General features: G+C 40.8%; 1 protein-coding gene across 1 annotated transcript in view; it reads right to left on the reverse strand.

Annotated features, from left to right (window-relative positions):
- Nucleotides 1-636: 636 nt before the first annotated feature.
- Nucleotides 637-14,158, reverse strand: part of HGFAC (HGF activator) — a 69,189-nt gene continuing 55,667 nt past the window's right edge. Inside the window, exons 9-14 of the mRNA XM_073340141.1 lie at nucleotides 13,960-14,045; nucleotides 12,448-12,688; nucleotides 5,676-5,815; nucleotides 4,110-4,250; nucleotides 2,659-2,807; nucleotides 637-848 (exon numbers count right to left, since the gene is read on the reverse strand). Coding sequence (XP_073196242.1) covers nucleotides 639-848; nucleotides 2,659-2,807; nucleotides 4,110-4,250; nucleotides 5,676-5,815; nucleotides 12,448-12,688; nucleotides 13,960-14,045 — 967 coding nt within the window. The 3' untranslated portion in view covers nucleotides 637-638. The remainder of the gene's footprint in view (nucleotides 849-2,658; nucleotides 2,808-4,109; nucleotides 4,251-5,675; nucleotides 5,816-12,447; nucleotides 12,689-13,959; nucleotides 14,046-14,158) is intronic.

Genomic DNA, 14,158 nt, shown 5'->3' on the forward strand with positions numbered 1-14,158 from the left:
GACACTTTTGTTTGCTTGTAACCTTTAAGCTGAACCCCCAAGAAGCTATTTTGGGTGCTTAATTTTTGGAATTTCTCTTTTAAAATCTAGCAAAACCCTAAGTTCCAAATGTATTTTCTCTCTTTTTGTTTTTAATAACATTTACCTTTTTAAGAACAGGATTAGATTTTTGGAGGTTTGTGCATATGTTGTTTAATTAGCTGGTAGCAACCGCTAATTTCCTTTGTTTTCTTTCTCAGTTCTTCCCCAGGTGTGTGTAAAAAGGCTTGAGGGTACCCTCAAGTGGAGGAATTCCCAAGTGCTCCTTCCTGGGTCCAAAGGGTTTTTTCTTCATTTGGGTGGTGGCAGCGTTTACCAAGCCAAGGTCAGAGAAAAGCTGTAACCTTGGGAGTTTAATACCAGCCTGGAGTGGCAAGTATTAATGTTTAGAATCTGTGCGGGCCCCCACCTTCTGCACTCAAAGTGCCAGAGTGGGGATTCAGCCTTGACAGGCTCTGCATCTCATTATTTGAGCCATTCAGTGCCCTCAAATTTGAAATCAAAAGATACAGTTTACTGACATCAGATCAATTTTAATAGTACATCTTAGAATTGCTAAGAATTATTGACCATACATATTTTACTCTAGGATATAATGTTCATACAACGTGCGTGGCAACAGTAACATATGAAAGTTCTTCTATTTGTTTTTTGGGGAAGATTAGCTTATTTATCCAGTCCACATATTTGGTCACTCGGGTATAAACTCCAGGTTTGTTGACCCTGCCGCATCCATCTCCCCAGCTGATAATCCCATAGAGGTAGGATATTTGATTTTTTTCACAGGCCAGAGGTCCACCAGAATCACCCTGTGTTAAAATTAAGGAAAGATAATCTTAATTTGCTAATCTTGTTACAAAACATTTTTAATTTAATCAGTCAATTTAATCAGTCCCAAAAGGTGACCCATTTAAAAGAATCAAAGATTAGGTTTCTCCTACCCTATAAAATAAGACAATATTTTTTACAAGGAAAATGTTTTCATCTTATTAAACTGTGCATTGAGTACTCAGATGGTATAGCAGTGAGTGCTAAATAAATGTTGATTTAAAAAAGTAATAAGAAACTGTATAATACGGATTTAGTAAATATCCGTGCTTCAATGAAAGACAGATTAAGACACCATTAAAATATAAACCCCAGTTGTAAAAATTGTGAATTGTGATATGGATCTTTTCCCTTAATGACCAGAAGAGTAGGGTGGGATTGTCAAAAATGCACATCAGTGATTGCTTTTGAAATCCTACCATTAAGGCTCAAGTGACCAATGCTCTTTCCATTGAAGACAATGGAAGTTATGCCATGAGTTTCAATGACAGCAGGCTCAGGTTAACAATTTTCATATGGCCTCCATTACAACCACATTCATGGACACAACTGAGGTACTTGTCATGCAAATCATGTAGTTAGGCATGTATACAATTTGCATACCCAGATGTGTGATTTTGAAATTCTACATGGCAATGCCTGGAAATTTTGAATGCACTATAATTGCAGCTATTTAAAAATTTGGCCCTGAATATCAATGTTTTCATTACAACTGTAACCACAAGTATCTTTGGACCTGAAAACATTCAACCTGTTAAATACACAAGTACAAATTCATGCCTGCTTTGACTCTACTCCAGTGTGAATTTGGTACAACATGATGTATGCAAGCTTTGCAATCATCTAGCAAGGGCATTTATTTTTATTTTAAGGAAAAGAAAACTACACACATTTCTATTCTTAAGGCTGAAAAGAAAATCTTGTTAGCAGCACTGGTGAAAGGAACCACTGTTCCTTAAGTACCTGAAACCTAATGTAACAAATTAAAAATATTTTTTTGCCATCAAAAAATTTCTCTGAGATCAAGGGAGAAAGAAAAAGTTTTGATGCATTTACATCAAAATGTTTCTGTGAGCAGCAATGTCATCAAATGAAGTTTGAGCTCTCCAAAGATTAATTTTCTTCTCAGCACCTTGTTCATTACTCTTTACAAATAATAAATGTCACTCATAGCTATTTGTGTATCAATGCACTGATGTAAAAAAACCCACATTTTCTTTCCAAGAAAATCTCTTAAAATCAAGCAGAACATGTCTGTCTAATCTCTTACTTTAGAAATCCTAAAAGATAACAACTTGATAAAAAAAAACCTCTCTCATATAAAAATCAAACGTAATAAGAATTTATCACTATTTCTACTTAGGCCCTATGCAAGTCTATATTGTAAAGCAAATAAGGGAAAATGAGTGATTGATTTCTTGATAAGAATTTCAAGCCATGAATGCAGCACAGCAGCAAAATCTGTAGCTCTAAATGTTCCCAGCCTCTGGTAAGCAAGTTGCCAACTGCTCTCCAAAATAGTGTCCCAAAGGACTAACAACCTGCTCCATCAAAATGAACCAATTAAAACAAAATCTGATGGTCTATGTAGGAATAATCCCTTTAATTTTAAGGACACGTTAATCTGTTGCAATAACAAGTCTGTACCCTCACCCAGAGCCAAAATGTGAGAAAACCAAAAATGAGAAACAAAATAGAAGAAAAAAACATAAATATGAGGGTTTAAAGCTTTTTTAATACTGTAATATCTCTCTCACACATACACCCACCCCGTCAATTCCATAGCATTACCTGGCAGGCATCTGATTTGCTATCAAAGTAACCAGCACAGAACATGTATTCATTAACTTCATCACCATAAACTTCATAGCTTCTGCACTTATGCTCAGGAACAGTGGGAACCAATGCTTCTTGCAAAACGTTAGAATAGTTGGATGCATCTTTTAAAAAAAAGTCAAAAAATTAATTCCTTTTAGCTGTGGAGTAGCTTATCAGGGAAGCATGCTGCACCATACAAGTTTAAAAGCGACTGAGTATTTTGGCCAAACATTCAATGGTTCTCAAACTTGTTTATATTGTGGACCTCTTCTGAAGATAGTGATTACTGTGGTGGACCACATGGTCCCCTAACCTCTCAAACAGGATTCCATATCTTCTCTTTGGCAATCAGAGTATGTAGCTATGTGACAAAGAAATAGCCACATTTTTCAAAAGCAGCTTTTGGTTTTGGGTGCTTCCGTTTTTAGATACCCAGCTTGAGAAACGAGGTGTCTTTTGAAAAATGAGGACAGTATTAGAGAAATACACTCAATCACTTTGGTACAATGGCTATAGCTGCATAGTTATGGTCTCTCAAATTTTGTATCTGTGTTGATGCACTACCCAACATTGGATGTACCTGACTTTACATTTATTAGCAACAATTCTCCCATCGTCTCCTGCAGTCCCCAATCACTCCTGGTCCAATTCTCCCATCATCTCCTGCAGTCCCCAATCACTCCTGGTCCATTTACAGTTTAGTTCTATACTCCTGTGCAGTGTTTCCCAACGACCGGTCCATGGACCAGTGCCGATCCCGGAGATCTCCCTGACAGTTTAGGAAGGCAGCAAGACAGTCCCTGGTAACAAAAGGTTTGAGAAACTTCTCTGTATTTGCTAACCCTCCACATTTAGTGTCCTCCACAAATACGAACATAGCTGAGTTTTCACCACAAAATATCCATCAAAGAAAGCCATGAAGCTCCTGCACAGAGTGCAGAGATGGACTTGGGGGTTTTTTTCAGCGGAGGGAAGGGAGACTGATGACATGCACCCAAAACCACCCGTGACAATGTCTTCGGCCCATCAGGCATTGGGAGCTTAACCCAGAATTCCAGCAGAGTGGATAGCTTCCCACAGTGCACCGCTCCATGAGTTGATGCTAGCCACGGTAGTTAGGACACACTCCACCGACTTAATGCGCTTAATGGGGACATACACAATCAACTGCATAAAATCGATTTCTAAAAATCAACTTCTATAAAATCGACCTAATTTTGTAGTGTAGACATAACCTAAGAATTGTACTGGAGTACAACTAGCAAGAAACATCACAAGCTTGAAGACTGACACGTTTCATAATCACCTCCAGTAACCAGTTACATAAGCTCAGTTTATGAGTCAGTGTTTGAGAACCACTGAAATGTCAGGCTTGGGTTATGATCAATTTATTTTCCTCACATCAAATTTGTCATTCAACTCACTCTCATGCCTGTGTCCCCATCCAGCAATCTGACATTTGTGTTGATCAGGGAAGGACATGCCACTTTCTGGCAAGCAGATTGGCTGAACAAACTGGGTCTTGACAGCACAACGCTGGTTATTCTTTTTGAGCCTAATTAAAACTGCAGGAAAGAAAATACAGCAGTAGCAAAATTAGAGTTGTTTCTTCTTAATTGGAGTGATAGCAGTAGATCTCAGGTTCAATTCTAATTAATCCCTAGCCTCACTTAATTAAGATATTTCAAAGACAGACTTATTCCCAACAGCTGCTGATTTCACGGCCAATTGACGTCTGACACATATTCGACTATTCCTATTCCAGAAGAGTTTTCTTTTATATTACAGAATAGATTTTCCTGCACCTCCTTAAGAGGGGTGGGGGAGACAAAGAGGTGCTGAAACAATTTTTATAGTGGGGGTACTGATTATGGAAACCATGTATTTGGTGATTGTTATTACTACTTCGAGCCAGGGGGTGCGGCAACACTCCCAGCGCTCCTAGTTTCAGCACCACTGTGGGGATGCAGGGTTATGAAAGATAAAGTATGCACCATTTCTTTTTACAAAGCAAGAGTCAGGTTTCCAGAGGTGCTGAGATGCCCACAACTTCAGCTGAAGTCAATGGGAGATATGGGTGCTCAGCACTTCAGGACATGACCCTAATTCCAATCTCACCAACACTGATGTCACTTTTGATTTACACCAGCGTGAGCAGAATGAGACCTCAGATCCAGATTAATCTCTCCAGATTCTTATACCACATCAGTCAACACAGTACCTGAGCACCTACTGTTAATGCCATATCTACTAAAAAACATTCACCAGCTGTGAGGGGAAGAACCTATTCCATTCTTGTGCCAAGGTTTCCCATGTGCCAGTCTATTAAATAGCCTCAAAGCCAAAGGGCTCTCATGTTTGGATTGTTAATGGAGAACCTGCAGTTTAACTTTTAACTGAATTAATTGCATAACAGATTATTTCCAAGCCTATCCTCTCTTTAGTGTTAAAAAGATGCACAGATTCATAGATTTTAAGGCGATAAGAGACTATTATAATCCTCTAGTCTGACCTCCTGAATAACACAGGCCAGAGAAGTGCACCAACTAATTTGTGTCTCAAGCCCATAACTGCTGGTGGAGTACAGCATATGTTTTAGAAAGATGTTGAATCTTGATTTAAAGAGTTCAAGTAATGCAGAATCTACCACTCATCTTGGTTAACTGTTCCAGTGGTTAACTACCCTCCCAGTAAAAAAAATTGCACCTTATTTCTAGCCTGAAATTCTCTAACTTCAGCTTCCAGCCACTGGATCTTGTTAGGCCTTTCTAGAATTAAGAGCCCTCTAACTACAGTATCAGAAATCTTCTCCCAAGGCAGGTACTTACAGACCACAATTAAGTCACATCTTGACCTTCTCTTGGATCGACTAAATAGATTGAATTTCTTAATTTTCTCACAGTAAAGGCACTGTGAGGCAGTATATTTTTTCCAAACTGACTGAACTCTACCTGCATGAAATAAAATGGTAAAAAAATTAAAATACTCACCAATATCCTGTTCAGTTGGGCTGAACACTGAGTAATCTGGGTGCAAAATGTATTTCTCTATTTCAAATGTTTGCGTTACATCTGTTGTTTTATTAAATAAATGCTGACCCAGAACAATTCTAATACTGGACTTCAGTGGACTAAATAAAAGGAAAACACAATTAGTCAGGGACAGATGCTCTCCTTTTGTAGAAAAAGAAAGATGTGCTTAAAGTAAAAAGAAAAGGAGTACTTGTGGCACCTTAGAGACTAACCAATTTATTTGAGCATAAGATTTCGTGAGCTATAGCTCACTTCATCGGATGCATACTGTGGAAACTGCAGAAGACATTATATACACAGAGACCATGAAAAAATACCTCTTCCCACCCCACTCTCCTGCTGGTAATAGCTTATCTAAAGTGATCACTCTCCTTACAATGTGTATGATAATCAAGTTGGGCCATTTCCAGCACAAATCCAGGTTTTCTCACCCTCCACCCCCCCCCCCCCACACACACACACGCAAACTCACTCTCCTGCTGGTAATAGCCCATCCAAAGTGACCACTCTCTTTACAATGTGTATGATAATCAAGGTGGGCCATTTCCAGCACAAATCCAGGTTTTCATAAATTGGTTAGTCTCTAAGGTGCCACAAGCACTCCTTTTCTTTTTGCAAATACAGACTAACACGGCTGTTACTCTGAAACATGTGCTTAAAGTGTGGTTCTACACTGAACAGTAAATGCAAAAAACAGTAACATGAGAGCCTTGGATTTAAGGGACCACTCCAGCCAATGGAAAAACTCCAATGGGAGTTGGATCAGGTTCTTATTCTACATACAAACAGTGGAGCGCGTGGGACAGCCATTCACAAGTGATCAGTAGGGCCATTCACAGTCCATTCTGTTCAATTTCACAGTCGTAGGATTAAAAAAGCCAGTTTCGTGGTTGCAGGTGTTTACATCTGAAATTTCACAGAGTTGTAGCCGTGGGGGTCCCGGCCCAAAAAGGAGTCCTGGGCAGAGGGGGTGGTGTCTCAAGGCTATTGTGGGAGGGGATTGCCACCCTTATTTCTGCACTTCTGCTGGCAGGGATGCTGCCTTCAGAGCTGGGCAGCTGGATAGCAGCGGCTGCTGGCTGGGTGCTCAGCTCTAAAGCCAGTGCCACTGCCAGCAGCAGCACAGAAGTGAGGGTCGTGGGTCACCATATGTCCAGGTTTCCCAGCAGCCTCCCGCCCGGGTTGGGAGCTGACAGCTGAGGCCACAGATTCCCACCCAGGTCAGGTGCTGACAGCCACCCTCATTTCTGCACTGCCTTCAGAGCTGGGCTCCCAGCCAGCAGCCATGAAGCTTCCTGCAGCTGGGGGCGGTTCCTGGAGGTGGGTCTGACCCAGCTCTGGCAGTGGCCCCTGCAGGGAAAAGGAAGTCCTATCCCTCCCATCCTGGGACTAGCAGCTGGACCCTGGCGCACAGTTGGTGCTCTGGCTCACAGGCACCAACTTTCCTTGGTGCCAGTGGGTGCTCACCCCACCCCCACCCCTGGCCCTGCCCCCTCCCTGCCCCATTGGACCCCTCTCCAAATCCCCTCCCCAGCCCCGCCTCTTCCCAGAGCGTGCCACGGTCCTCCTCCTGCCCCCTCCCCCACAGCACCTGCCACGCAGAACAGCTGTTTCACGGCACAAGTGCTGGGAGGGATGGGGGAGAAGCAGAACGTGGCAGCGTGCTCAGGGGAGGAGGCGGAGTGGAGGCGGAGGTGAGTTGGAGTGGGGGAGCTGCTGGTGGGTGCAGAGGACCCACCAATTTTTCCCCGTGGGTGCTTCAGCCCCAGAGCACCCACAGAGTCAGCGCCTTTGCTCTGGCTAGGTTGCCCCCAGCTCTGACACTCCCCTTGAATAACTAGATATCATGGGGGAGATCAGATTTCACAGTCCGTGACACATTTTTCACAGCCGAGAATTTGATAGGGGCCCTAGTTATCAGGAAGTGTTTGGAAGCATATTAAATACTCTGATGTTGAAAGCAATGAGATTAAAATTCACTATTGCTGTAAACTCAGTTGGAGTTGTACATGCATCCATGCTTAGAGGGTTTTAAGGCCCGGCTTGACAAAGCCCTGGTTGGGATGATTTAGTTGGTGTTGGTCCTGCTTTGAGCAGGGGGTTAGACTAGATGACCTCCTGAGGTCTCTTCCAACCCTAATCTTCTGTGATTCTATGATTCTGTGCAAAAGTCAGCAGTAAATTTAGCCATTTCTGTTTTCAACATCAGAGAATCTGTGTTCCTCAAAAACACTTCATTATATAAGCCAAGCATATAATATGCCTACTGTCATGGAATGTGCACAAGTGGTTAGCCAGTAGTACCAAATTTCCCTTATCCTCATGTCTGTAGCCATTTCCTTCCAGAAATAGAGGCATGATGCCTTCTCCTCCAGTGCTGAATATTGAACTGGGAGAGGGGCCAGGGTGTGGTTGGTGAACTCTAGTATACAATGAAAACAGCTTTAGTTTAACAATTCCTGTATGCGTGGTGCAAGAAGGAAGATCAGGAAGCTCTTTTTTTAAAAGTAAGAAAGAGACAACAAAGTAAAAGAGGATATTCCAAAGAATAGGGAAGGCAGGGAAAATGATTTTCTTCTTCTTCTTTCCCAACAGCAACCTAGTCAATATGCCCCACTGGAAAGAATTTTGTGGCCCTCAAAGCAAATTGGAGGCCCACCACTTCCAGGGCAAATATCTAAAATATATCTTATTGATGCTAAACTGACATGCTATGGCTTATACATATCCTGCTATTTTATACATCCACGGTCAGAAGGAACAAAAGAGAGGGTTGTCATGCAAAAAGTGAGCAGTACGGGTATCTGTTGTCACCTGGCGGAGAACAGATGAGCTGAACTAGCTGATCAGCAATCTCATACTTGCTAATCATACATAAGGGTGCAGAATATGATGGAGCAACTATTGAAAATCTGCATGTTCCAAGCCACCAGCTGGAAGTGGGCGGAAATGTCTTGAATAGCTGCCAAAGTTAGTAGCTATTTCACAACATTTGGAAAACAAACGCATTGTGGCTGAAGATCCACATGCTTCACCACAACATTCAGGATGATATTATTAGCTCTAGAGGCTATCTGCATATTTATTTCTGTTACTCTTGGCTTCCTCACTAAGCAAAGGAACAACAGGTACGAAATTATGTAACACTTTTCTCAGTTGATGTGATCAGCTTTACCTCTGAAAACAGAGTATCCTGCTTGTATGGCAAACGGATTATTCAGAATGAACTAGGTGCATCTGATATTAAATGTTTTCCTTACCTAGTACATCTAGAAATTTCAAAAAGACTAAGGAAATCAGCTTCTAAGTCCCAATAAAATTCAATAGCATCTGGCCATCTAATTCCCTAAGGCTCTTTTCCAGACTCCTCTCTATTTTATTTAATGGCAATCAAATTTAATTTATTTTATATAATAAATCATTACTCTGCTGTTTTGAGCATTTTGAACTAAACATAAAACTCTACAGTAGGCACCTAATTTCATCTACAAAGTGTGTATTAACATCCAGCCAAATAACTGAATGGGGGGTAGGGGGAATGATGTGCCCATGCAAAACTAGTTATTTGTCCAAGTAAATACTTGTGTATGCAAGAGCTCATTTTACATATTCTTACATTTCAAGTGGACCCATTAATTTCAGTAAGGCTATTTAAGAAGTAAGTAAGGGGTAAGAGTGGGAGAATAGGGACACAAATTGTTAGCTCATGCACATGCATTGCAAAAATCTACTTCTGAAAATGTAGCCTTTTCTGTCCTTCAGGAATAATAATAATAATATCCCTTGTATTTATATAGTATGTTATCTCAGAGCATCTTACAAACGTTAGAACATATTATCATCTCTTTTTTATGGACAGGCGGAGTAAGGTACAGAGAAGATGAATGACTAAACAATGGGCATAAAGTAACTGAGCTCGGAATACAGCTCAGGCCTTCTGACTCCCAGTGTTGTGCTTTCCCTATAAGACCAATGCTGCCTCCTTACAATAGCTCCTAACAATACATTCTAAATATCCTAAACTGTTATTGTGGACATCCAGTTATTATATATTGTTCAATTATATTTTGGAATTCTAAAATAGAATGTATTTACTAAAATTCCAACCAAGTGCAATTTTATCTGGAGATTTATTCAAAGAAATTGTTTCTTTATATAATCCCCCCCCCCAGTTTACTTTCTGCTTTGTTCTGTTTTTCCTTCTATCCAGTTTATTTCATCATCATCTTACTGATGTCAGAGAATAAACATGTGCCTGCCTGAACATAGTTACATAGCAGTATCAGAACGAAAAACAGGCCCTAGGCCTTTTACCTATAGAATGGCTTGATAGTAACTTTACTATCTCCACCCTATAAAATTTCAAATTCTGCTATCAGATAAAGATCTAAAAACACCTCCACATTTTTAAGCCTCTTGAAAAAATGGTGGCTATACTCCCTCTGTGGATCAGGGATTCAGTCAATATGCCCCACTGGAAAGAATTTTGTGGCCCTCAAAGCACAAGGCCGGTGCAAGCATATTTTGCACCCTAGGCAAAATTTCCACCTTGTGTCCCCCCTTTACCTATGCTCCCCGCCTGCCCCTGCTGCCAGGGAGGCTGCCGCCACCCTGGGCTCAGGCCACCTGGCTCCCCCCGAGCAGCGCCCGGTTCCTGCTGCTCTCGGCCAGCAGATGCGGGGCTCCAGCCGAGCCCGGCCCCCTGCGTCTCCTCCACGACGGCACCCCCCGCCCGCATCCTCCCAGGCAACGGCCGGGGAGCCTGAGAGGAGGAGTGGCTCCCGGGCAAGCAGGGGAGACTCCGAGGTGAAGAGGCTGCTGGCCCTGGCGCGGCCGAAGCGCTGGAGAATGACAGGTACCTGCCCCTAAGCAATGGTGTAAAAAAAATATTTGGGTCACCGCTTTTTGGCATTCCCAAATCTTGGCGCCCTAGGCGGCCGCCTAGTTCACCTAGTGGTTACACTGGCCCTGCAGGGATTGTCTTTTATAGTACACTATGTGGCACAAATGATGCCAAACCTGGTTAATCTCTAGGCATGACCATAATATAAATGTTAAATAATAATCATCCTTGCTATAACTGTAATGGAATACTAAATTGTATTATATTGTTCAGGCAAAAGGTGAGGCCACGTGTAACAAACTTATCTGAGCATAGAACAGTACATTTAAGGCTCTTATAGTGAATACATCTGCAGTGTATCTTTCTGACAAGTCTCTGTAGCCAGTCCATATCTGATTCATAGCCTGACCTGCAACCTACCATATATAATGTGTATATTGAATAGAATCATAGAATATTAGGGTTGGAAGATTAGCTGAAGATTTATGCAGCTTCAGATGACATAATTATTTGATCATAGTGGACTGTTTTTCCAGGTATATAGAAATTATATAATTGAAAAAGACATCATATGTTGCAGCGCTATTGAGAAACTGTAGTGCACTTTTGCTCATTTCAGTATTCCAGAACTACTAGTGATGGACAACGAACCATAATTCATTACGGCAGAATTTAAATCATTCTGAACAAAATATGATTTTGATCATATTACTAGCAGCCCACATTACCCATAAGCAAATGGAGAGGCTGAGGAAGCTCTACAGGCAGCCAAGAAAATTCTATGGCAGTAAGATCCATTTCTTACTCTCCTGAACTACAGATCAACACCAGAAGTAGCTACTGGATATAGTCCAGCAAAACTCCTGATGGAAAGACAACTCAGAATTACTGTTTCAGCTTTGGAAACGAATACATCTCCAAAGTGGCTAGACATGAAGAGAGCAACCAAATCAGATAGAAAAAGGCAAAGAAAGCTTATGAACACTTTGACAATAGACTACACTCAGAGAGCTGTGAGGGCGATAACCTGATGACAATATTCATGTCAAACTGGATGGAGAAAAAGCATGGACAACTCCAGCTGGCATAAAGAAAAAAGAATTCATCGCCCAGACCATAGGTGATCAAAACCGACAGAGAAAAGTTCAACAGAAAGCCAGCATGTACAATTTGTTCCTCAGAAATAACAATCAACAGAGAAAACGCTACAGCTGACAGATGTGAAACAAGATTTGAAATTGACCTGACAGTTATTGCAACTAACGGACAGCCAGATGATCAAATTGTTATGCATTCAGGTTGTGTAATTAGAAAACTTGTATTTTCAAAGGCACTTAACAGGCTGATGCATGCTGAACTTTAAAGATAGCATGATAGTGTACCTTTTGTACAATTTTGTAAATGGTAGGAATGTAGAACTTAGAGGAATGCTAAACTGTATTATACTGTTCAGCCACAAGGTGGTGTTGTGTGTAATATACCTTATCTTAGCATTTGACAGATCTACCTGAGAGTACACCAAAGGATCTTATGTATCAATTTGATAATGGGAAGCTCTGGACCCAGTTCATATTTGGTACAGAACCTGACCTGCAACCTACCAGGTACAAGGTGTACAAGACCATATTTTCAAGATTATCTCTTCTATCCACTATCACCACCTCCATCTTGATTAGATTAATCTTCCTTTTCATTTCCTGTGTACTGTTACTGTGTACACTTAAAGAGCTCCTGTATTCCACCTCTGAAGTGGGAACATTCCAAGGCTTTATAAAGTGATCTCTTTTTTTTATAATACGTAAGTCTTCTGTGTTTCACAAGCATTCGGGGAAACTGAGATATAAGGGGCTCTCTAACTGTAAGATATTATTAAAACATTGAGTTCACCTGTTAGCAAAGCAGTGGGCTGCTGACACTACCCAACAAGGATGAACAAGGCTGCCAGCACAGAAGCTATTTCCAATATATATGGCTGCTAGCCAGGGGTGAGAGCCTGGTAAAGATGAAGAGCCGCCAATAATCCTAGGTCTGATGAAACTTCGTTTTTTGTGTCTTCTTCCACATGCTCTTTTGACAACTGCAAAGGTCTCCACAATATCTGGGACTACTGGTGTCCTTTTCCTGGTGTCTGAGACAGAAATTGGTGTGGTGAGTATCAGACTACATATACTTACAATTTCCAAAACTTGGATTTTCATAGGAACCTAAGGAAGTTAGGTATCCAAATCTCATTGAATTTCACCCAATTAAATAGCAGAATTGGGGCCTACACTCTGATTCTAGGCTCATTATTACTGGGTAGATTGGTGATGATGCATGAAGCAGAAACAACACACCTTAGTTTTCCAGACACCACCTTTAGCTTTGTAGTTTAGAGAGTTAGAAAAAAAATGGTATCATGAGTAGAATATATTTAAATCACTGATGGAGAATAAATGGTCACTTTATAGGTTCAGATTACAACTCCATTTTAGCAAAAACGAGGAGCCTTGTGGCACCTTAGAGACTAACAAATTTAAATTTGAATTTGTTAGTCTCTAAGGTGCCACAAGGTCTCCTCATTGTTTTTGCTGATACAGACTAACACGGCTACCATTCTGTAACTCCATTTTAATAACGCCTATTAACATTAATGGCAATTAAATATGAATTTAGGGGAAGAACAGACTTCTTAGTTTTTAAAATCCATTTAGTATTTGCCATACATTTTTAGTTTAAACTGCTGAAACAAGTATCAGTAAGGACAGAGATTTACTCATTGAGGGCCTAATTCTGCTACCTTTACTGACACTCGCAATCTTTACTCAAATAGCCACATTCATCTATATGGGGCTGCTTGCATGAGTAAGGATAAGTGCTGAAGGATGCAAAAAGAAAAGGAGGACTTGTGGCACCTTAGAGACTAACCAATTTATTTGAGCATGAGCTTTCGTGAGCTACAGCTCACTTCATTGGATGGTTAATCGGTTAGTCTCTAAGGTGCCACAAGTCCTCCTTTTCTTTTTCCGAATACAGACTAACACGGCTGTTACTCTGAATGCTGAAGGATGGTGCACCAACAGCTCCATTAATTTCTGAAGTCTCAACCATATGATGGCCTGGCAAGGACAGCTGTAATATCGTGATCACTGTGCAATAAACTAAGGATGCATAACTGTATAACACTCTACATGGAAACTGTAGTTTTTCTTCCAAGAAAACATATTGAGCGTTACAGTAGCAAAGGAAATAACCTTACTCATTCGAGACCACCAGGACTTAAGAAATGCAAATGAAACCTAAAATTTCGGTTAACAAATGAAAAAGTTCCATTGATACTAGAAAAAAAGTTTTCACTGGATCACACTAAAATGAAAAATGAAATCTATTATCAGATCACATGACCTAATATTTACCTACCACAAGATGTAACATTACAATATTCCCAAGACAAAGTATTCTCCTTCATGATGTAACACCAGGGCTTCTCATCATTATCTGGATTTCTAATAAAGTTTGGGGAGAGTAAATTAAGCAGTGTCAATAACAATACTTAGCACTTTACAAACAAACATTTACATACTTACTCTTGCACCACTCATAGGATCGATCCTGCAAT

This window comes from Lepidochelys kempii, chromosome 4 (assembly GCF_965140285.1).
Source record: "Lepidochelys kempii isolate rLepKem1 chromosome 4, rLepKem1.hap1, whole genome shotgun sequence".
Lineage (NCBI taxonomy): Eukaryota > Metazoa > Chordata > Testudines > Cheloniidae > Lepidochelys > Lepidochelys kempii.